This window comes from Euleptes europaea, chromosome 16, assembly GCF_029931775.1.
Source record: "Euleptes europaea isolate rEulEur1 chromosome 16, rEulEur1.hap1, whole genome shotgun sequence".
Taxonomy (NCBI): Eukaryota; Metazoa; Chordata; class Lepidosauria; order Squamata; family Sphaerodactylidae; genus Euleptes; species Euleptes europaea.
Window position 1 is genome coordinate 49,918,865 of NC_079327.1, and position 24,009 is coordinate 49,942,873.

Consider the following 24,009-nt stretch of genomic DNA (forward strand, 5'->3'; position numbering starts at 1 on the left):
TTGGAATTTAACAAATTAAGCAATGAAACCCTTTGTGATGAAAGAAACCAAATGAGACACAGTTTAGCCAAGAAATAAAAGTTATTGATAATACTGTGGTAAGTAAGTAAAGCTGTTAAGAAGTTTTCAGAGAGTTTGTCTAATATGTTTATTGCCAATAAAACAGGGAACAGAAATGGCAAAAGTCAAACTGTGATATAGGTAGTTTTTGGTGCAGTAGGAGGAAAATATAATATAGCTATGTTTTTAATTTGTTAACATTGTCATTTACTGGTAAATATAGAAGTATTTTAAATATGCATGTAAGGTTTTACAATGTTAATGGAAACATAATAAAAAATTTCAATTCAAGATATTTACTTGTGGGGAACAGTTGTGTTCTAATGATAGAAATAACCCACACAAATTCATTCAGTTGTATTTGAGCACACGAACATATAGACGCTTGGAACATTGTTCAACAGCACCTCAAAATTCCTAGGGTACTTCCCCAACAAATAACTCAGACTAGGGTATTTTAGCACTCATAAACTGATTACCTCCCAAGTAAGAGAAAAGTCCAAAACAAGACATTTTTTACTCACTCCCTTGAAAGCTGGACATGAAGTCCACTGTAACAGCAGCCAGTACTCAACCACAGAGCAAACCAAAGAACAAACTGCATTGAATGCAGTGGGAGTTCCAAATTAGCATCACCTTGGGGGTGAGAGAATTTGCAGTGGCAGCCAGGAATATATTACTACTTAGAGAATGGTACGGTTTATGTATTGTGGTAGTTCTATAACAAAGAAAAATCTGAAATTTTATCCATATGTATGTCACTTTCCAACTTTTTTTTTTTTTTTTTTTTTTTGCTATCAAGTCACAGCTGACTTATGGTGACCCTGTAGGGTTTTCAAGGCAAGAGACATTCAGAGATGGTTTGCCCTTGCCTGTCTTCCTGTCACACCCCTGGTATTCCTTTCAGTCTCCCATCCAAATACTAGCCAGGGCTAGGGCTAAGAGTGTGTGACTGGCCCAAGGTCACCCAGCAAGCATCTATGGCATGAGTGGGGATTTGAACCTGAGTCTTCCAGGTCCAATCCAACTCCTTAACCACTACACCACACTGGCTCTCTCACTTTCCAACTACTGATTATTAAAAAAAAAAAACTTGAAAAGACATTTTCATCTGTCACCACAGATGACACACAGTGAAACTTTAACTGACCATAAAAAATGGGGGGGGGGCATTCCCACTTCACACATTGTAAGCCACCTTGCAATGCCCAAGGAGAGATTTGCAATTAGAAATGGTAGTCTAAAAACTGCACATGTTGTGTATGAAATAGAAAGGAGATGCTGAAGTTCCCTTCATACTCTTTCCATCATCATACACTTTACAGTGCTAGTGCATTCCTAAGGAGAGTTACTCCTGTCTAAGCCCATTGAAATGAATGTTAGATTTGAGTCCAGTATTACCTTAGAGACTAACAAGTGTTTCAGGGTGTAAGCTTTTGAGACTCAAAGCTCCCTTCGTCAGACACAGTAGAGTAGAAATGGAGATCTGAGTCCTTTTATCCTAGTCAGAAGGCAGGAAGGGTATTGTAAAGAATGCTTGTAAAGGATGCCAAACTACAGGGTTAAGTGCTAAGACTGAGTGTGGGGACATAGTAGCAGTGGCAACCAGGAAACACTGCTAGTTTGCAAAAATACAGGGGTGGGGTGTATGTAATTTGCTTCTGGCTTTGTAGAACAGTACCTAGTATGGGGGAGGTTTAGCTTTTCTTACCTTTTGTATTGTTCAAGACTTTCTATTTCAATTGTTCAAGACTTTCTATTCCTTGGCTCCACCATCAACCAAAAGGGAGACTGCAGCCAAGAAATCAGAAGGAGATTGAGACTGAGAAGGGCAGCCATGAAGGAGCTAGAAAAGATTTTGAAGTGTAAGGATGTGTCACTGGCCACCAAGACTAGATTAATTCATGCCATCGTATTCCCTATTACTATGTATGGGTGTGAAAGCTGGACAGTGAAGAAAGCTGATAGGAAGAAAATAGATTCCTTTGAAATGTGGTGTTGGAGGAGAGGGTTACGGATTCTGTGGACTGCCAAAAAAACAAATCAGTGGGTTATAGATCAAATCAAGCCTGAACTGACCCTAGAAGCTAAAATGACTAAACTGAGGCTGTCATATTTTGGTCACGTCATGAGACGACAAGAGTCACTTGGAAAAGTCATGCTAGGAAAAGTTGAGGGCAGCAGGAAAAGAGGAAGACCCAACAAGAGATGGATTGACTCAATAAAGGAAGCCACAGCCTTCAATTTGCAAGATCTGAGCAAGGCTGTCAAAGATAGGACATTTTGGAGGACTTTCATTCATAGGGTCGCCATGAGTCGGAAGCAACTTGACGGCACTTAACACACACACACACCTTTTGTATAAAAAAATAGATCCATGCGGTTTTATGTGTGGACTTCACATAAATAAGCATAAATTCCTCAACACTTCTGGTTTGATCCTTATTCTGCTTTATTCAGTTCTGCTTCATCCTTATTTTCTAGTATAAGATATTTACTTGTGGGGAACAGCTGTGTTCAAATTTGGTATCACACAAATATTGTGTGTGTCTGAAATTGCTACCTCAGTATAGCATACCATGTGCAAACAGCCTTCGAGGGCTTCTGCTTTTACTTCATAAAGGCTGCACTGCACACACAAAGGAGTGCATGTGAAAACCTGTTTATTCTGTGGAGTAAAGGAGAAACCCACATATTCCCAGGAACTTCCCTGGTCATATCATAGGGTCCACTGTGCAAAGGATGGAATGAGATTGATGGATGGTCAAAATGCCTTTTTTTATTAAGTGCATCATTCTAGTTAAAGCAGCACGGTCCCATGGACAGTTATTTACGTTTTTCCTAGAAGCATAATCTGTTACATAATCAAGGGAGCGTTGTCATCGTAATGATAGATTTAGGAAAGTGTGAACATTTAAAAGTATCACTGTATACCACATCATTCAGCATATTTGATCTGTTTGCAAAATAACAGTGTTTTCATACACATTGATGTATATCCAGGAAGACTGCCATTTCACAAACGTTTCCCCAATCACAAAGGGAAAAAAATGTAGAGAAAGTTATCAGCTTCAAGCAAATGTTTTTTCCTTCCTAAAAATGTAAACTTGGAAATGTAATGAGTCAATGATATTTCACAATGAATTTTTTAATTCCTTGGGAAGAAATTTTAGTACTGACTAAAAGGAAACTAGCATAACTAGTAGATGTTTTAGTAAAAATAATGGTATTCTCCAGTTACGGCTATGTCTAGTGTTTAAGATGACAGGATAAAAGCTCAGCCTGAACAGAAACATGTCCGTAACCCACCAGCCTACTGAATGTCCCAGTTGATCTTTAGAAAGGATGTGCTGGATTATAACGCTACAAACAATTTGATAGAGATTGGAAAATGCAAGACTGTGGCCTTTTCCAATGCCCGAGGTAGAGTTGCCATTTCCCCATATTTCTTGTTTGTATACAGAGAACGATAAATGCAGTTCTAAAATTTGATAGAGGGTCTGGAGGAGAAATTGGTACATAAACTCAAATGCCAGACTTCAGAGGCAAGTCTCTGTGTATTAAGGGAAAGGAACTGAAACTATAAAAATTATTTCATCCTGTGCCAGAATCCTCTTTTCCTAACTCAATCCCATCCTTGCCTTATTTGTGTCTTCTGTACAGCACCTAAATATTTCTTAATTGAACCGCTCATCCTGCACTCCTCTTATAGCTGTTTAATAGATTAACTCATCTGTGCCAGCTTCAAATTTCAGATTAAAATTCCTTCATCCCGAAGGCAGCATTATCAGGTTGTTGGAGGCTGTTTTCAAACCTTGGTTTTGAATAGCAGCGGTTCTGCATTAATTTAACCACTAAGCTAATAAGTAGGTTTCGTTTTGTTATGCTAAGCTTTATTGCTTTTCTTTTGATCAGAATGGTGTTGTTGAGCAAAGCAGCAGACAAGGCATTCTTTGATGAGGGAATTAGTGCTCTATTCTTCCTCTATTATTCATAGCACAGTGGAATATGTAAGTACCTGAGGGTGTCAAAGGAGAGCAGGCTCTATTGCAAAGTGTTCGCCTTGTTTCTCTCAATAGCTGACTATGAGATGATAAACTGCTTAATACACTGCACTAATTGGATGAGAGCAAAAGAGATGGGAATTAAGGCAAGGCAAAAAGAGAGAGTGCTACCAGCCTTCATTCACTCTTTCACCACTTTAACAGCGCCAAAGGAGGCACAAGCTTTCTATAAGCAGACTAGAGGTTTTGTGCAGAGATAAAATGAACCTGTTAGTGGATTCAAGTAATACACTAATTATTGCACAGTATAAATACCACTACTGGTTTTATAACATGAAGGTAAACTTCTTTTGAGACGGTTATAGGATTGCTTGGCAGTAGTATAGATCCTAATAAGGGACCAGAGTAATAACCCCCCTGGATTAACAAAATTGCTGCTTGTAGAAATATGATTCTGGCTTTTACAAAGATTTCTGCCGAATGAATAAAAATGACTGAGTGACATTTCTTAATGTGTAATGGATTGATAATGATTCCCTTTTCTTTAAAGTAAAGTATGTACTTCAAACTCTACTGTTAATCATGTCCAGAAGCAAATGTTCCTTTCCCCATAAAAATATTTTTGCCCCTTGGCGTGTTTTTCCCCCTACACTCCAGAATATATATGTGTGTCAGATGCTGTCAGTTAAATACTGTATATGGTTATTTGGAAGAACTACAGTTTGTTCATAAAAAACACACAAACATGCTGAAGCGTCCAGTGTGTGTGTAAACATGCATGACGGTGTGAGAATGTGATCTCTGAAGTGAGGAAATGCGCCAGAAGAATCTCTACCATCTTCCCAGAACCATCCTAGTGAAAAAATTCCCTAGAACCATAAAAAAACATCAGCCCAAATGCCTCATTTTGGGTTAACAGGGCTCTGTTTTGGGTTACCTGAGCATGAGTCCCAGATGCCTTGGTGTATCACTCTGCCTTGCTTTTAGATTTCCCCCAATATTTGCATAGTCTTTTTGCTTATATGTGTCTATGTCAGCTGGGCTTATTTAAATACACAGTGTAGAGGGGAACAAAGGACAGCTCCCGCCGCCCCCCGTGCAGATTTTTGTGAAAGTCCCAAGCAAATAGGGTGCTGCAGAAGGGCTTCAGTGCCACCAAGCTACTTTGGCTGGTCTCCGGCCTCGCAGATGGACAGAGAGAGGAGGACTCTGACAGGTGTCCTCGCTTTCCAGCACCCTGTTAACCTTTCACAGGCTCAGGCAAATAATATCGTGCTTAAGCCCCTCCAGGGTTTATGCGAGTTTGTGAGCTGCACAGCACTCCTCCGGCCGGGCGTCCAAGGAAATAAACGGAGTGGAAAAACGAGCCGTCTCTGGGCCCTCTTAAGCCCTTGGCCACCATTGTTCGGGCCTGTCTGGATGGGGGAGCCCCCGCGAAAGCTGGGCGGCGGGGGCGGGGGGCAGGGGGCAGGGGGCAGGGGCAGGGAGACCCGCCGAGACGCGGCCCGCCTTGGTGTGCTGTAGCCAAGCGTGCCTAAGCCGCGCCGCCGACGGGGCTCCCATTCACGGCCCACCGCCACGGCCCCATTCAAAATGCCCCCGGCATCCCCGCCCGGGCTTCGGCAGATGCCCCCCCCCCGCCCCCCAGCTTTCGGGTCGCGGGTTCCTTTGGCGACCTGGAGGGCTGGTCGAGCGGGGGGGGGGGGAGAGCCGCCCGACACGGGATGAGGAGGGCCGCTCGACCCGCTTCCGAGGGGGCGGCACGGTAATCCCGGCAGGCAATTTCACGCGCCCGGCTTCTGCTCCACGGGGCGGCCCCTCGACGGGGAGCCCCTGCCCGGGCAGGCCAGCCCCGCGGGGCGGCGGGGGGGGGGGAGGATGGAAGCTCCCCGCTCGGAGCGAAGTCGCCCTCGGCCCCCCCGCCTCCCTCGCCCGAAGCCCCCCTCTGCTCCACCCCTCCGCTCCCGAAGCGGAGGGGCTTTCCTTTGCCCCGGGGGGCAGAGCCCCCCCCGCCCCCCTCCTCCCCAATCCCCTCTTGAACTTCTAGCCCGCAATAAGGACTGCTTGAAATGCGGAGGGGGCCGAGCGGGGCCCCTTGGGGCTGCCCTCCCCACGGGGTTGCGTTGAAATCCGAAGCCCTTCCGCTTGAGAAAGGGAGGAGCTGAACCAGACGGCCGAGGTGGGCTCCGCCTTGCCAGGGGTGACCAGCCGTTCGGTGGGAGAAACACCCGTGGAGCCAGGGAGGCTTTCGGCGCACCAGTGGAAGGTGCCAGACTTGCAGCGTAAGGAGGGTCGTTCATCCGGAGCCTAGGCATATTTACTCGGAGGTAAACCCTACGAAATTCAGGGGTGCTTGATCCCAGGTAAATCAGGGATTAATCCCATGCACGCTTTCTTGGGAGTAAACCAATCCGAACACAGTGTCCGTTTCTTCCGAGTAGGTATGTATAGGCTTTTAAAAGCTCTTCCCTTAGATTCATCAACGTGTCTAGTCCATCCTGTCTAGACTAACCGACAACAAGGGTCGCGTTGGGGGCCAGCCAGCGGTCTTACTCGAAAGCCTTGTGATAGGAACAACCTGCTCCTATTTCAGGTTCGGCATCTCAGACAGCGATCTGGCAAGTTCGGGCTTTTGCCACGCTCCCTTGTTCTGAACTTCCCAACCCAGTCAAATCCTGGGCACCCCTCGCCCGGCCTTTGTCCGCAGCAGGACCCCTTCCGATGACGCTGCGCCTCCAGATACCTTTTAGAATTCTTTCATAAACGATGTATATATATATATTTTATTTTCTATGGGTGACACTTTCCCACTTGATCGCAAGGAAAAGTGAGAGCAATAACAACATTACACAGAAGTACTGTACCGCTGCCCCCTCTCTTGCTCTTTCCCTCGCTCTTGGATTCGGAGATCCTCTACAGTTAATAAGTTAAATAAAGGGTTTGTACATAAATATTTGTCTAGGGACCCTATGATATCTACATCACAGTAAGACTCTACAGAAATGACAAACTTGTACAAACACTACACTGAGTGCAATTCTTATATAACATTTCAAATATACAAAGCTCTGTTTTTTTTTCTTTTTCTCATTTTTTTTAATAACAATGGTATGTACAGCATCGATCATCACAGTTTAGTGACTTTAAACAGTCCATATTTCTAGCACTGTATTTCCCTTTGGTTTGCTATAAAACCCTTGGTTGGTGTAGTATTGATGAAGGACAAAAAGACCAGACCCCTTTGCCTTAAGTGCACTGGTTATGTTTGACACAGCAGGTCGCGTCGTTCTCTTCCGTTTTGGCTCGGCCAGCAGCAGCATCCTCGGTTCATGTCCTCCCGTTTTAGCCAAAACGGGTTATAGGCCCAGGTGGCGCGGTGACAAAAGAAATCGCGGGGGGGGGGGGAGCGGGAGAGAGACTGCTCTGGCTTTTACCACTCTTTCTGCCCCCCCCCCTTGTTTCTTCCTCTTGTACCTTTTTGGGTGTGTGGTTCGCTTATCAATGAATGGATTAACACGTACATTGTGCGTGTGCGCTGGGGGGTGGGTGGGGGAATGTATCAGCCAAGGGCCCAAACTGCGCCGGGCTCGCTGCCGATTCGCAGCCGGGGGGAGAGTCCCGTGGCTGGTGCAGTCCCCCCGCCGCCGGCGTGCCCCCTCGCCCGCCCGCCCGCCCCTCTCCCGGCCCCGTCTGGTCGGCCGGGCTGCTCAGCACACCTCTTTGCCGGCGCTGGTCCCGGGCGGCAGGATGTTGAGCTGGGTGAGCTGCGCCGCGTGCTCCTTCGCTTTCAGCCGCAGCGCCGCGATGCTGGAGGCGCGGCGGTCGGCGGCGGCGCTGGCCGGGTCCGAGAGGCCGCCCGACGGCGCGGCGCTCTCCACGGCCGGGGCCGGCTGCCGCAGCAGGGCGGCCGCGGTGGAAGCGCTGGTCAGGGGCGCCATGGTGGAGAAGAGCCTGCGGGAGAGGGCGAGAGAGACAGGCGGGGGTCAGAGCCAACGGCTCGCCTCGTCGCGGCCTCCGGCAACCCAGCCAGCCCCCCCCCCCCACCGGCCCAAGCGGCAACCACTCCCCCCGCTTTGGCTGACCCCTTTTCTTTATGGCACTGGTTCCCAACCAGGGATCCGCGAGAACCAAATTAAGGTCCGCGAAACAAAGTTATAAACCCATAACACATTAATATTGTCAATTAAAAGTTCTCTATTATAAAAATATATATTCAGATTTTATTCTAAGTTTAATGTTTCACTAACAGTTATGATTAAAGTTTATTTTCAAATTCTCGCAATTTTTGTTTTGAACCTTGGGGTCCCTGCACCGAACAAAAAAGTCCTAGTGGTCCCTGGTCAAAAAAGGTTGGGAACCACTGCTTTATGGGGAAAGGAAACCGAAAGGTTTCTGCGGGGAGGCAGCTCGCCAGTCGCCACCCTAGAAGGGTCTATATTTATTGTTGTCCGGCTGGTGCCCTATCAAGGAACGTTTACGTTGCCCGACACCACCCAGGTTGCAGAACATTGTGCGGCAGCAGTGAAGTTACGTCGCCTCAAGGCACATCCTTAATCTGTGGAATGGTAAAACTGGCTGACTCCTAATTTTGTTGGCCTTGGTTGTAAACATCTACTCTGCATGATCAGTTTCTGTTTTACCTGTTTTATCTGGCATACTAGCCGCAAATGCAATTTATTTATTTTTTGGGAAAGGCCTGGAAGGCAATGCAGGAACTGGGGGGGGGGGGAGAGGTTGGAAAATGCCGCGCTGCCAGTCAAAGCAAAGGGTCTGGTGGGCTCCCCTTTGCCGGTGGCAGAAGCGGGCTGTCGGGAGAGCCGGAGCCGGTGGCGCGCGCTCTGCGGAGGAAGGAGGCCATCCAAAGGGAAGCAAGGCTGCTAGGGGACGGCTTTCCCCGGCCTGGGGGGCTCTCCGCGCCCTCCCCCGGCTGCAGGCTGGTGGCCTCTTTAATCAACCGCCTCTTCCTCCTTTCCCCTTCTCTCTCTCTCCCCCCCCCCCAGCCCCTGGATGCCCAAAGCATCGCTTCCTCCGCAGCGCTGGCGCCCCCCCCCCAGCAGGGAGCGCGGTTCCTGCGGCTTCGGTGGCCCCGGCCTGCCAATTACGCGCCGGCAGCCTCGCGTCCCGGCTCAATGACACCAGCTCGGCGCTGCCTTCGCCTCGGGCTTTCCCTCCTCGCCTCGCCGCCGCTCGGCAGAGCGCGCCTGACCCCCTTGACTGGCACGTCGGGAGCCGCCGGCTCTCCATTAGCCAGGAGGTGATTATGGCCATCATCGCGGCCAGGAACTGAACTGTGGGCCGCGAAGGCGACGGGGGCGACGGGCTAAGCCCAGAGCTGCCTGCCGGAGGGGATTGGCCGGGATTTGGGTCCCCCCGCCGCGTCCCGGCGGCAGCGCGCTTCTCTGTTTGGGGGGCCAGGGCTGCCGAGCCTTGAATGCTGCGCCGGGCAGGAGGGAGGCAACGAGGCAGCCCGTCTCTCTCGGGGGCGCAGCCGTTCCGGAGCCCACTCCCCCCGGGAAGCAGCGGGCCCAGCCCTTGCACGGCCCACGGGCCTGCCGTCGCTTCAGCGCCTTCCTACCCCCCGAGGCGGAGACAGCCTACGGGGCAGGGGGAGCCGTTCCCCCCTCGGACCCCCAGCGCTATTTCCTTGCCTTCCCCGCGAGTGCTTTTCCAGCAGCCCTCCTGTCATCCCTCCGCCAGACTCCGTTCCCCATTCGTGGTCGGGGGGCGCTCCAGGGAGAAGCGCCAGCAGGCAGAGCTGTCCAGGCAAGCAGGGGGGCCTGGCAGCCCCTGAGCCAGCCTGGCTGCCAAAAGGGAAACCGAGTCAGTCCGACTCTGCCTGGAGAAGCAGGGTCTCTTCCCAAGTCCGAATTGTACTGGGGTCCTCCACTCGCAAAGATGATTTTACTGGAGCGGCGTCTCTCTGGGATGAATGTTTCATTCCCCTGTGCGGAGATCACCGCGCCCACCGTGGCCCGACCAGCTCGGCCCCGGCTCCGACTTTACTCAACCCCCGCCTTGTTTCTTTGATTTGCAGCTGCCGCCTTATTTCACCGTTTGGGTTTGCATCTCAAGGAAAGCAGCTACATATTTGAAGGAGCGCCTTTTCTGCGCCTCATTTTCCCAATTGGGTGAGAACTAGGACAAGGAGAAGTGGGCAGATCGGTTCTGTAGGAGATTAAAATTAATTGCCCCCCCCCCCCGATTCCCTTCTCCTCAACTCGTTCCGTTTTCGCAAAAGGAAGAATAGGGGCAGGACAGGTAACGGTAAATGCACAGAAGCATATAGACCCCCAGAATATCTTGAAGGGAGAGCCCCCCCCCCAACAAGCAGACGGCCTGGGTGTCCCCGCCCCGATCCTAGCAATGACCACAACTTCTAGTCTGAATCGCAAGTGAAGCATTTCCAAAAAAGGCATCTCAGCTCTCCGGCCCCGCCGCTTTTCTGAACCGTCAAGGCCAGCCAAGCAAGCGCGGCCCTGCCGTCTGCGCGCCCCGCGGAAAGGCAGCCCCGCGGCCTGAGCCGTCCGGCTTGCAGAGGGGGCGCCGGGGTCTGCAGGCCGGCTCCCAAGCGGGGGGGGGGGCTTCTGTCCCAGGCCGAGGCGGCCCACGGCGCCCTCGGCCGCTCCGCAGGGCGGGCTGGGCCGTCGCTTGCACCGGAGCCGCCGGGGGTCTCCCGGCCTTGCTCGGGAGCCCTGCGGCCGGCGTCCTTCGGCTGGGGGCGCTGGGGGGGGGCGCGGGGCCGGCCGAGGGCCGCGCTGGGCAAGGCGGCCGCCGGAGCCGCGCCCTTGTGGCGGCCAGAGGCCGGCAGCCGTCGGGGGAGCGCGTTACCTGCCGAAGGCCGGGCTGATGAAGGCCGGGTGCCTGAACACGGCCGCTCCCAGGAAAGTGCTGAGGCCTAGCGGGGTCCCGCTGGGGGGCAAAGCTGCCGAGCCCGGAGGAGGAGGCGGCAGGCTGGGGAAGGCGGCAGCGGCGGCGGCGGCGGCGGCGGCGGCCGTCCAGGCGGAGTCGAGAGCTGGGTGGTGAGGAGGGAAAGGACTAGCATCAAGGTAGGGACTGAGCGGGTGAGACGCCGACAGGGGACCAGGGAAAGGCAGGCCGGGCGGGTGGCTCTGAGCGCCGGCCTTTTCCCTCTTCCGCCATTTGGCTCTCCGGTTCTGGAACCAGACCTGGAAGCCAAAAGAAAAGGGGTTAGTCAGAGAGGCCCTGCCTGCGCCCCTGCCCAGTCCTCCGCGGGGCGGCTCTTCCACTCCGCACCCCCCCCCCGAGAGAAGACGTGGTCTCTGAGCAAGTACAGAGTGACAGGGTGGCCACTAAGCCCAGGCAGGAATCGCGGAGGCTTGCAGAAGAGGGTTCTCTTCCTTCGGTTGGCATCCCGAAGGCGACGCGCCTTGCAATGGGTTGGGCAGCTCTCCCGCGCTCCGAAAAGCCTGCCCGGCTCTGCAACAGCCTGGAGCGGAGCTGCCCGGCTCTCTGCTAGCAGGAGCCAGTGAAGCCCAGCCCAGCCCAGCCCCCAGGAGCCAAGGGACCGGGGGGCTTTACCAAGCCGCCCTTCCTCTTGCCCTGTGCGCTACTTGCCGAGACAGAAGGGGGGCACGCGAAAAGATGGCCCGATGCCCAGAGATCCTGTGTGCACCGACACCGAAATCAGCCCTGTTCAGATCAGTGGCATAGACTCCCCAGAGCGTTTGTCCAGCTTGAGCCTACAGCGGTTGACTTGGAAGTCACCTCCACCGAGTTCAATGGGATTTATTTCCTCAAAAGGTTGTAGCTTTATTTTGATTTCCCCCTTATCTGGAACCAACATGGCAAAAGCTGCCTGTACCGAATTCCTTGGCTTGGTGGAAGTCGCGCTGGGATTCTCCCGCCCTGGCCTCCCGCCCCTCCGGTGGATTTCCTTTGTAACCTCCTCGAGGCAAAGGCCTGTCTCTCCCCCTACTTATGGTAATCCACCACACGGTTATTGAGATTAATGGGGCCGTATTCAAGAAAACACACACAGTCAGAAACATGCATGGTCAACTGATATCTGGGGGTCCATCAAGTTCCCATGACAGGGTCAGGTGGAGTCGGGCCCGCAATGTCCCCTCGTCCCTGCAGCGAGCTGCCCTGGGCGCCCTGGCTCCGATGGGCCTCGCCGCCAATGCGCAGCTAGGCGAGAGATCAGATGCTGCCTGCCGCTCGCCCGCATCTTCCCAAGGCGACGGCCGCCCTGTCCCGCCTGCTCAGCATAATCCTGCCCGCAGAAGTGAGGAGGGAACGGGGGCTTTCTTCCCCCCCCCGCTTCAGATCAACCGTTTGACAGACAGCTGAATGTTTTCGCCAACACACACGCTAAACATCATGTTGTCTTTTATGGCAATTTTTTTTCCCACCAAGACTTCTTAGCGGCATTTAAAGGGCTCTAACGTTAATTTCCCAGTCGCTGGAAATTATTTTGCATTATTGTGGTTATTACGCCATCTCCGCAGGCGCCCACGCTCCGCGCCGCCGCGGGGCCCTGCGGACCTCGAGGCCATTTGCAAGGAGCTCTCGTCCTTTCATTTTTTGGGGGGTGGGGGGAGATGAAAAGCGAAAGGGGAACAATCAACGAATATCCCCCCCTTCTCCATTCTCTCCCCCAGCCCAAGTGAGCGGAGCAAATGCAACATATACCCCTGCAGATCATCCGCAGGTTTTCTCGCCTTCTGCAGCGCCCGAACCCAAAGCGCAAACCGTGGGTTTGAAAGCGGAGCCCGGGCTGCTTTCTAAGGTCAAGACATCCCGCTTCGGCGGGAGAAAACGATTTCGAGAGGGGGCCAAGAGCGAGTCTCGGGCCTCTCCGCGCTCGCTCCGCAGCCCCAGCCCAGCGCAGCCCGCCTCGGCCGCGGGGCGGAAGGCAGCGGCAATCTCGGCGCCTCGGCGCGTCTCTCCCGGCTCCGACTCAATTAGCAACTCGGCCCCACTGCAAATTCCCCCTTTGATTGAATTAATAAGTTTGAGTACACCCAGAGGTAAACTGGAGGGCTGTAATAATTCATATTCCCCTTAATTACATCGGTGAATAGAAAAGGGGAGGCGGGGAATAAAGGGGTCCCTCTTTCTCTCTCTCTCTTAGTTATTTAACTTTCCCACGACTCATTCCCCTGAGCTGAAAATCCTGATTTGCTGTCACATCTCTGTTTGACAATGGAGAAGTGTGTCAACAGAGAGGAGGGGACCCGGCTCTTCATTAGCCCCTCTAATGCGAGAAGCTGTTGTGTATTAAATGAGCCATATGGAATTTATGATGCTTTCGCCGCGCCTGACTTTCCCAGTCAAGTGATTTGCTCAGAGCCAAAAGGCCGGGGCCATCTGGCGGCGCTTGGCAAGCCGGCGGAGCGGGGGGGGGGGGGGAAGGGAGGGGAGAGCAGCAAGCCCCTGTCGGAGCCTGGCACCCGCCATCCCAAAACCAAACCGGGGGAGCCCAACGGCGTGAGCCGGGCCCCGTGAGCGCATCCAACCCCACGCTCGGCGGCACCGCTGGGCTGACAGCCACGGCCAGCATTTCCACGGGAAGCACCGCGGGGCTGGCGGGGCGGGAGGGTCCCTCTCTTGGCTGCCTGCCGCCCCGCCCGGCACTGACTGGGGAAGGTGGCCCCGGCTCCGGGCTCCAGTTGCAGACAAGGGATCCGGGGTCTCCTTTTCGTCCCGCTCGCTCTGGCCCCAATTCCGGCTCCCCCCTCCCCGGACTCACCTGCACTCTGGCTTCGGTCAGATCCAGGCGCATCGCCAGCTCTTCCCTGGGAGGGAAACAACAAGCACAACAGAGGGGCGCTCAGGTGAGGGCCTAGAAAGGGGGGGTGTGTCCGACGGCAGCCCAGCCCTGAGCGAAACGCCGCACCTGGGATGGCGGCTTGAACTCTGGCCTCCTGCCCGGCCTGCTGCTCCTGGAAGGAGCCAGACACACGTCGAGGCGCTTCCCTGCACTTCGCCCCGGCTTCTCTTAGCGACCCGCAGCCCCACTGGGAACGCCCCCCCCCTCCAGCCGGGTGCTCTCTTCGGCCGACGGGCCAGCGCCCAAGGCCGTGCCAAGTCTTCCCCCGTTTTCCTCCCACAGGACTGTTTGTGCGGGGGGCGGGATGAAAGGCCCCCGCCGACTCCGACTACCCGGGGCCCTTCGATGCTGCCTGCCCAAGGCCCCCCGAGGGAGCCCCGCGAGCCCCCGGCTCCCCCCTCCGAACCCGCCGCCGCTGCACAGGGGAGACCCATCGAGCTGCAACGCGAGCCCTTCATTGCGCGCACGACGGCAGCAATTAAGGCAAACGGGAACCCATGAGGATGTCAGGAAAGGGCTCCTAATCGGGTTCCCTCCACGCGGAGAGCTCCCGGCGGACTTGGCTCTCCCTCCGCTGGGCAGAAAAGCGCCAACCGGCCCGCCCTTGCCCAGCTTCTGCGGGCTGCCAGCCGCCAGGGCCGCCGTGGCGGGGCTCCTGCAGCCTGTCCCCGCGGAAAGCCCGGCGGGGGTGGGGAGGCTCGGATCCAACGCCCGACAGCCCTCGCCCTCCAAGGCCCAGGAGGCTGCGAAAGCGGATGGGGAGCCGCTGGCCCCGAAGGGAAACCCAGCAGGTGTGCCCCGGCCGTTTCCAGGTGCTGCCGTGGAGGGATGTAGGATGGAAGGGGGAAGGGGCAGCAGCGGAGGGGAGGGCTGGCCAAAAAACCCCCCACAACTATCCTGCGTCTGCCAGGACCAATCATTCTGTTGCCCAGACTAAAAAGACATAATAATAATAATAATAATAATAATAATAATAATAATAATAGATGATGATGATGATGGAATTTGTCTCTGACACTCCTGGACTTCACAACAGAAAATCCTGGCCGAAGAGGCTCTGCGATTCAACCCCACATTTATTTTCTCCTCCCAAGTATTAATGGAAACGAATGCGGCTAACTCGGGCCAGGTATTTTTCTTCCTTTCTTCAGCAACAGACGAAGAGAATTTTGGTTTTTGGGGGAAGTGAAATCCGTAGAGAAATTACTAAAGGGCACCCGAGTCGTTAAACCGAAATACTCCGCCACTTCGGGTCGCAACGCTCTCTCCGTTAAAACAGCGGCGAGACCTTCACAGCTCGGTGCGGGCTTCGGTCCTTGGAAACCCGCCGCTTCTCCGCGCCGTTCCGACCCTCCGGGGCCAGGAAGGGGGCAGATCTCCCCCCCCACCCGCTTTCGTGGGCACCAGTTCTGCGAGGGGGCTGGGGGGCAGCGGCGCTGGCCGCCCGGGTCCTCGCAAGGCGCGCGCTCCAGGGCCCGCAGCCTCCACGCCGCGCGGGGCACGATCCCCAGGCCGAGCACCGCATCGAAAGGTCTCCCCCCTCCGCCCCGTCATTTTCTGGACTGCGCCCAGAAACGGCCCCAGCCAGCGCTTGGGGGCCTGTGCCAAGGCGCTCCAGCCAGGCGGTATTTTTAGCTCGCCCCAAGCGGGAGACTTTGATCTTTTTCTAAATATATACCTATATGGAGGCTATAGATAGGTCTCCCCTGCGGCAGGGCAGGGCAGGGCTCCAGCTCCCAGAGAGAGCCGTGAAACTGATCCCCGGCAGTCTAGCTGGGGGATCAGGGCAAAAATAGCGCTTGGCCAGGGGCCGGGGCAACATCTCCGCCTCGCCTGTCCTTGGCCGGCGAGCGCCGCGACTGAAGCTCGGCTGACCCCCGCCGGCCCTCTTGGTCGCCGCCACTGGGAAGAGCAACGGATTTGGGGGGAAAGCCAGGGGCGGGAAGGAGCCGGCCCCCCAGTTCTGCCACCAGGGGCAAGGAGGAAGAGGGGACAAAACGCCCACCCCCCCCACCCCACCCGCGGGGATTTCCCGGGAGTTTCACTTCCCTCCCTCCAGCCTCCAAGTTTCCCTTCGTCTCTTTTCTGATCCTGACAATTTCCCCACTTTCTCTCCCCCCCTTCCCCCTCCTGAGACGCGCCTTCCCTCTCTCCTTTGCGCTTTCCTCCCTTCTCCACTTGGGCGGAGGGGTTTTTGGCCCCCCCTTTCCCCGTCCCCCCAAAGTCCCGCCGGGGGAGCGCGCGAGCTCCGGCAGCTGCCTCGGAGCCGCGGCAGCTGTCCCCCGTCCGCCCCGTCGCCTACCTGGTGAAGACATCCGGGTAGTGGGTCTTCTGGAAGGCCCTCTCGAGCTCCTCCAGCTGGTAGCTGGTGAAGGTGGTCCGGTAGCGCCGCTGCTTCCTTTTGAGGAGCCCCTCCTCGGAGTCGCTGCCCGCCGAGAGGCACACGCTGTCCTCGCCGTCCTTGCCCTCGGCCAGCTCGTCGGCGGGCAGCAGCAGCTCCGCCTTGGGCGAGCCCTCCGCGCCCTCGGGTCCCGGCGCGGCTCCGGGCGCCGCGCCGCCCCCGACGGGACCCCCCGCGCCGCGCCGGGCCTCCTTGGCCTCGGCCAACAACTCCTCGTCGTCGTCCAGCTCCTCGTCCAGCTCCTCGGCCTCCTCTTCGTCCTCCTCGTCTTCTTCCTCGTCCTCCTCGTCTTCGTCGTCCAGCAGGTCCCCGTCCCGGCGGGGCCGCCCGGCGGGGCTGCAGCCGCCGCCGCCTCCTCCTCCGCCGGGACCGGCCAGCTCCTCGAGGGCGGCGGCGGCCCGCGGGAAGGGCGCGTTTTCCCGGTACGACTTGCTGCGGCTGATGCTGACCTGCGGCGCCTGGCTGATCTTGAGCGAGTCCCACGACGGGGCGGCCGCCTCGGGCCGCTCGGCCCGCGCCAGCAGGCGACCCCCGCCCGGCCCGTAGAGGCGGCGCAGCTTGGGCGGCAGGTGCAGCTCGGCGGCCTCGAAGCCCGGCGGGCTGCCCTTGGCGGGGCCTGGCGAGAAACGGGCACAGAGACACGCACGCGTCACCCCACCGGGCCGGACGCCAGCCCCGCCGGCCCTCTCCCGCCCACGGCCGGCCCGCTTCCCCCCTCCCGCCCCACGGCCACCGTGCAGCCCGGCAGGTCCGAGCCCTCGTCGGGGTCCCCTCCGGCTGCCCGAACCCCAAAGGCGCCCCGTTAGGGGCAGCCCAGCCCTCGAAAGCGACCAGACTCGCTCCCTCCCGAGCAAACGTCGGGGACGGGGGAGCCTGCGGAAGGCTGGGCGCCCGGCCTTCTTCCCCTGGAAACCCGGACAGGTCTTCCTCCGGCCTCGTCGGGGACTCGACCCGTCGGCCTGGGCCCCAACACTCCCCGCCCCGCCACCCATTGGGAGCCGGCCGAGGAGCCTCGGGCAGAACCCGCGCCCGACGCCGGAGCCCCGCCTCGGCAGCCCCGGACTCTCTCCAGCCGCCCCCCAGCCCAGGCCTCGCCCGCGTGGGCGCGGCCAAGCGCGGCAGCAGCCCCCGGCCCGGCCCGGCGGCCAGCGCGGAGGCGAGCTGTCGGGAGGCCGCCGGGCAGGCAGGCAGGCAGGCCCGCCCCTCCCGTCCGTCCCTCCCGTCGGCCGGCCGGCGCTCACCTGGCCCGGCCTTGTCCTGCTCGGCCCTGCCGGGCAAGGGCGGCAGGCCGGCGCCCAGCAGCCGCATCTTGCAGGGGCTCCTCCGGCCCAGGATGCTGTCGATGCAGTAGGACGAGAGCAACGTGGGCGACTTGCGGGCGCCCTCGGCCCGCTCGGCGCCGCCCTCCTCGCCGTACGGGGCGCTCATGGCTGGCTGGCCGGCCGGCCGGCTCCGGCCCCCTCCTCCCCCGCCGGGCGGGCAGCGCCTGGGACCGACGGGCGGACGGAGGGACGGCGGGACGGACGTCGTGGCCCCTCCGCCTGCCCTGCGGCCGGGGAGCGAGTGGAGGCGCCGCGCCGCGATAGCCTGGCTCTTGATTCCCTCTCCTCCACGTGCTGGGTGCCGCGCGCTGATTGGCTCTCGCCAGAGGCTGGGCAGCCTCCGGCTCCCCGCCGGGGGGGGGGGGAAAACCCGGCCCGGAACGCGGAGGCGGGGCGGGGAGCGGCGCCGGCGGGGCCGACGGGCTCTGCCGGCCGGCCCTCGCGGCCCCTGGCGCGGTCGGACGGGAAGGTCACCTTGGGCGACCCTCTCTCGGGAGGAGGGCGCGTGCCAACCCGACGGCAGCCCACTCCCTCCCCTGGTCACCTTCCAGAGGGGGGCCCAACCCCACAGCCCCGGTTTCTAACATGTCTTTCCCACCTCCGTGGGACCCCACTGACCAGCCAGGGAGCCGGTTCCTCGGCTGGACGCTGCTCTGAAAGGGTTTGGGTAGAGGTCTATAAAATTACGCATGGTTTGGAGAGAGTGGACAGGGAAACGTTTTTCTCCCTCTCCCATAATACTAGATCTGCTGAAGTTGGAGGGCGAGAGATTCAAAGGAAGTATTTTTTCACACAACGCATCGTTAAACTATGGAACTCCCTGCCCCGATGTGGGGATGGCTGCCAACTTGGAAGGCTTTAAGAGGGGACTGGACATGTTCATGGAGGAGAGGGGTATTCATGGCATTAGTTAAAATGGATACTGGTCATGCTGCATACCTATTCTCTCCAGGATCAGTGGAGCATGCCTATTATATTGGGTGCTGTGGAGCCACAGGCAGGATGGTGCTGCTGCAGCCGACTTGTTTGGGGCTTCCTAGAGGCCCCTGGTTGGCCACTGTGTGGACAGGCTGCTGGACTTGATGGGCCTGGGTCTGATCCAGCGGGGCCTTTCTTATGTTCTTATATGTTCTTATGGGATTCCTCCCGTGCCATCCCTTTCACACGGGGATGTGTGTCTGGAGTGCGTGAAGCGTGCTTCCAAAACTGCCGGGATCGAGTTCGTTTGGTCGAAGGATGAGGCAGAAAAACTCTCAAGGGAGGCCAATTTGTAACCCAGTGGGCACGCATTTGTGGCTGCAAGGGAGAAGCCCAACACCCCTGGCGGAGGCGACCGAGAGGGGGGCTGTTCAGAACTCCTGACTGGTCTTTCACCAGCGATTTCTCGTTATTCTAAGCGCCTACTAATCGCCGAAGAAAACCCACAGATTATCCGGTTTCCGGAGGGGGGGGTGTAGATACAGATTACTTTTTCCTTCGCTTCCTCATTCAAGACCCACAAGGGTCAAGCAGTCCTTTGACTGAGATGTCCTGAAATGAGATGAGATGGAAAGAATTCTGGTTTATGGCCGCATCGGAGCCGGGTCGGATTTCAAACACCCATTCATGCACGGGAGGTTTTGCTTTGGATTTGCCGCTCTCTAGATGCACATTTCCCCCATCTAAATGATCAAAACTCAACAGTAAACCCCCCCTGCAGAGTTTTGGGAATTCGGATGGGGAAAATGTGCATCTGGAGAGCGGCAAACCCAAGGCAAAACCTCCGGTGCATAAACGGCCAGAGGCACCTATCAGTAAAGACTTTGCTTGATATAGTATGGAATTATCAAGGCCCGAAAAATGTCCGGCTGTCCTCAATCAGGGCCAGGTGGATCTATCGAGTGAGAAAAGCCGCGCTGAGAAAGAGCGAAAGGCTTCCCTCCCGGTGGGGAGTCGGGGTTGACCTGCCTGGCCCTTTCAACTGGGAACGATTCCCAAGACACGTCTCCGTTGAAATCAACTGGATTTGAGTAGGATTTGTAATCCAAAGGAAAAAAAAGGGAGGTGGGGGGGGCAGAATCATTACACAAAAGTTATTTCAGATGTAAGAATCCAGTTCAGATTTGAGTAGGATTTGACCTCAGGCCAACAGGCAGAGTTTCCTGCCTCTCTATCACAATCCATCTCCTGGAACAACCAGAAAGGATGAGAGGGTTGGACCCTCGTTAGGAAAAGGGCCATCTAGCATCAACTCAAATCGCCCGATCTCCAGAACCATTTTGAACAAAAGTATTTCTTAATCGTATAAATCGAACTTCCCTTCCAGTAAACCTTACTGGACCGGGTAGCATTTTTACTGGGAAACAAGCGCGAAAGGCATTAATGGGGCTTAGTTTTAGGTGAAGCCCTGAATCATCGGGATTCCCAGGATGGGCGCCGAAGAGCGATTATTTTGCAGTTGCGAGACATGCTTCCCAGTCACAGTGACAAGCATAAGCTGAGTCAGGCGGAAGGGTTTGTTTTAAAACCCAGGTTTGGGACGAGGGGGAGCTCCAGGCCTGGTTTTCTTTCTGCTCCACCTCCCTCACTGATTGTGTCAAAGAAATTTACAAAGGCATCTACTTGAATCGCTTACAGTTGGTATTTAAAAATACAAGGATTTATAATTGGGATCTCTCCCTCTCTCTTTACTGTAATAAACATCTGGATAACTCTTTCAAATGCTAATGTGCGATCGACGCTCCGGAGCTGCCTTGGCAGAAGTATTTCATACGCAATTGGAGGCAGAGGGAAAGGGGCTGGGAGCTGGAGCGCCAGATCTCCGAGGGGGGGAAGCCTCTTTAGGAGGTTCTTCGTACCAGAAGGTCTGCCTGGATTCCAGCTCACCTCTCCGCCCGCAGCCTGTCTGCCTGGCCTGATTCGTTTCTCCTAAACACACTTTCGATTGCAAGAAACCGCCCCTGTCTCTCTGTGCGTTTCCCTCTTTTCTCCCTTTGCATTCGGCCAAACCAAAGTCCTCCTTTCTTAAAAATCCAACTTTTACCTTTTATTTTAGTCGGGTTAAAGAAATTTGCAAAGGGGACGCATCGGAGCTAATGCTTCGAGAACGCCACCAGAGGTGACACAAGAATGAAAACGAATGAGTAAAGTTGGCATTATGTGTTGTTGTATGATGTATTATTGTTATGGTTAAGCTCAAGACCTTTGGTCAAAGGCGCTAGTAAATAAATGGAAATGGAGTAAAGTTGGCTTTGCTAGGTTCTTGTAGGTTATCCGGGTTGTGTGACCGTGGTCTTGGTATTTTCTTTCCTGACGTTTCGCCAGCAGCTGTGGCAGGCATCTTCAGAGGAGTAACGCTGAAGGACAGCGTCTCGCAGTGTCAAGTGTGTAGGAAGAGTAATATATAGTCAGAAAGGGGTTGGGTTTGAGCTGAGTCATTGTCCTGCAAAAAGTAACAAAGGTAATGTGCTAACCATTGTCCTGTAAGTATCGAGATAATGTGCTGATGAGGGTGTGGTATGTTAATATGCCTTCGACAATATTTTGGCTTTGCTAGTTCCAGATCGAGTTGGGGGAATGGGTCTTAAAAAATAAATAAATCATCATCGTTATTTAGCCAGAACTCTCGTCGGTTTCCTCTGCTTTTTTTCAGCCACTGGACCGAGAAAGGGGGTGAAATAAGCAGGGTCGGATAGGCAGTGTGGAAACCAGCGGGAAGGCTGCCAGCATTGGGAAAGCCATTCCCGACGGCGCTCAAGCGCTCTGTGAAATGCGTTGCCTTGCCACACGCCGAGAGGGCGAGCGGAGCGCCGACGGGGCCGCCCCTCGCAGGAAAGGGCGCCTTCTTCGCTGACCCCCGGCTCCCCTCCCCACACAAGCGAGAGGCGCAGGGGAGCGGCGGTCTCTCCCGCCCAGCCTCGCCCGAAAACGCTCCGGTGGGTCGAGGGGTCCTCCCGCCGCCACGGGCAGAGGCTTCCACCCCGACGAGGCGCCTCGAGGAGGGGGGCGCCGGCCTGCTGCCGCCAAAGACCCCCTTCTCGCCCCACCCCGCCAGCCGCCTCGCCGCCGCCCCCCGGAGCGGGCCGAGAGGGGCCGGGAAGCGGGGCCGTCCGTGGGCCTCGCCTGCCGGCCTCTCCCCGGCCAGGGACGGGGGGGGGGGGAGAGCGGAAAGGCCCTCGCCACGCCGCCCCGGAGGCCCTTTCGGCCCACCGCCTTGGGACCCACCGACGGGCCAGGCCTGCAATGGAAGCCCCCACCCAACGGCCGGCAACGAAGCCCCCGGCTCTTGGCCTGGGGCCGCACGGTCGCCGTCGCCACGGAGGGGGACCGAAGCGGTTTCCCGGGGCCGAAGGAGGGACAGATAGGGCCGTCTCGGGCCCCGATCCCGGCCGCTCGCGGGATCGTTGGCCTCCGCCCCCGGCCGCCGGCGACCCCGAGCCCCTTCCCCAGAGCCAGTGCGGCTGGAGCCGGGCCACCAGCCCCTCCGCCGTCCGTGGGCGCCGCTGCGCCAGGATCGGGGCGCTGGAGGGCAGCTGGCCCGGCGCCCCCTCCCCCGCAAAAGCGCCCCGGGGCTGCTGCAGCAGAAGGCGGGGGCGCGGGGGGGGGGCGAGGCCGCCAGCCCCTTGCGGCGAAAGGGCCGGGCCGGCCCGGGGGCTGCTGCCCATCCCCACCGCCAGAGCGGCGGGGAAAGGCCGCCCCGGCGAAGGGAAGGGAGCCGTCGCGAGCCCGTCGAGCGGGAATGCCGCCCCGTGCGGTTGGCCAGGAGCCCCCCGAGGGTCGCGGAGGGGCCGTTTGCCCCGCGGACTGGCGCTGGGGGAGCCGCGGCCCCCCTCCGCCTCCGGGCTCAGCCCGCGGCCGGCGGGGCCAAGGGCGGCCGGAGCAGTTGGGGGCCGGCCGGCCGCCGCTCCGGGCGAATGCCCGCAGGTCCAGCGCAGCCAGCGGAGGGGGGCAGCTGAGGTTGAAAAGCCCCCCCCCCACACCCCACCCCGGGCAAGGAGGCGCACAAGAGCCGTGACTCGGGAACTGGGGGGATCCCGCGTAATGCCCGGCCCCTGCGTTCCCTCCGAGCCCGGGATCCCCTCGCTCTCCTGTCAGTCCCGCCTGGGGGTCGCCATTCCGCTCGAGGCAATGGGCCCCACCTCCCACCCCAGGCGCTGGTACCCCCGCCACCCCGCCCGGGCTTTCCCGCTGCCTCTTCCTTGGCGCCGCTTCGTTAGTCCGCCTTTCCCCGTCATTTTCTCCCTGCCCAGCTCAGCTCAGCTTTCGCCCCCCCTCCCTCGCTCCCAGTCGTTTAAGAACGACCCCCTCCATCATTCGCCCTGGCTACTCTTCTCCTTGCTTCATGCAGGCGTTTAAAGGCCTCCTCCCTCCTGTTGGTCCCGCTGTTCCATCCGGCCAGTCCAGAAGTCTCCATTGCATGCAAAGGTCATTACTTTTTTTCTGTGACATTCATTAAATATTATATTTACCATTTATTAAATAATATATTTTAATACCCTCAGCCACGCCGGGCTCTACTACACTGCGCTTCTCGGTGAAGACGTAGGTAGCGGCTATTGCAGATCAGATGTCGGGCGCGTGGCCAAAGGGCCCCGGGTTAGCGCCGCCTTTCCGCCACCGGCTCTATTTACTTTCTGCGACTCGGTCTGGAAGGAGTGTGTTTGTGTGTGTGTGTGTGTGTGTGTGTTTGCTCGCCCCCTAGTGGCTGCAAGAACGCCAATCCAATTTCAACCCCAAATTCCATTTTTCTTTCCCACAGGTTTTCTTCCAGGGCACCAGCCGGTAAATCTGGTAGAGGAGGAGGAAGTAGCTAGAGGAATAAATATTACTGCAGTCGCTAGCCCTGTCACATCGGCTACAGGTGTGTCTCTAGCACAATGTTGGGTGTGGACGAGGGAAATTTACCCGTAAATCACTGGTTCCCAACCTGGGGTCCGTGGACCCCCAGGGGTCCACGAGAACTAAAGGTCCGCGAACAAAGTTATAAACCCATAATAAATTAATATTTTCAATTAAAAGTTCTCTATTATAAAATATATATATTCAAATATTATTCTAAGTTTAATGTTTAACTAACAGTTATGATTAAAGTTTATTTTCAAATTCTTGGAATTTTAATTTTGAACCTTGGGGTCCCTGCACCGAACAAAAAAGTCCTAGTGGTCCCTGGTCAAAAAAGGTTGGGAACCACTGCCGTAAATCAATCCAGTGGTTCAGACGGTCCACTTACTCTTTTTGTAGCTTCCATACAGAACGCCGACCTTTCTGAACCTGCTTAGAGGTCCATTGTGAATACCGAGTTTTTGGAATAAGGACAAGCAACAACTGTAGCAAATAAACATGCCTTTTCCACTGAAATCAATCCACTTTTAAAGAGGCTAGCGTATTTATTTAGCCAATTTTTATGCCTCCTCTTCAGGGAACCTGCCTAAGGTGGCTCACAAAATAAAG

General features: G+C 56.4%; 1 protein-coding gene across 1 annotated transcript; it reads right to left on the minus strand.

Annotated features, from left to right (window-relative positions):
* Positions 1 to 7,771: 7,771 nt before the first annotated feature.
* ARX (aristaless related homeobox) lies at positions 7,772 to 17,686 on the minus strand. The gene is made up of 5 exons (XM_056861945.1): positions 17,500 to 17,686; positions 16,160 to 16,874; positions 13,777 to 13,822; positions 10,893 to 11,230; positions 7,772 to 8,015 (listed from the first exon to the last, which is right to left on the minus strand). The coding sequence occupies exons 1-5, from the start codon at positions 17,684 to 17,686 to the stop codon at positions 7,772 to 7,774; spliced, it is 1,530 nt and encodes a 509-aa protein (XP_056717923.1).
* Between the last annotated feature and the right edge of the window lie 6,323 nt (positions 17,687 to 24,009).

What these genes read in the sequence shown, in the direction of transcription:
- ARX (XM_056861945.1), bottom strand. Translation starts at nt 17,686, where the DNA reads ATGAGCGCCCCGTACGGCGAGGAGGGCGGCGCCGAGCGGGCCGAGGGC. An exon ending in TACCCGGATGTCTTCACCAG is followed by an intron (nt 13,823 to 16,159) that starts GTAGGCGACGGG and finishes TTTCCCTCCCAG; the next exon opens with GGAAGAGCTGGCGATGCGCC. An exon ending in ATCAGCCCGGCCTTCGGCAG is followed by an intron (nt 8,016 to 10,892) that starts GTAACGCGCTCC and finishes CCTCTCCCGCAG; the next exon opens with GCTCTTCTCCACCATGGCGC.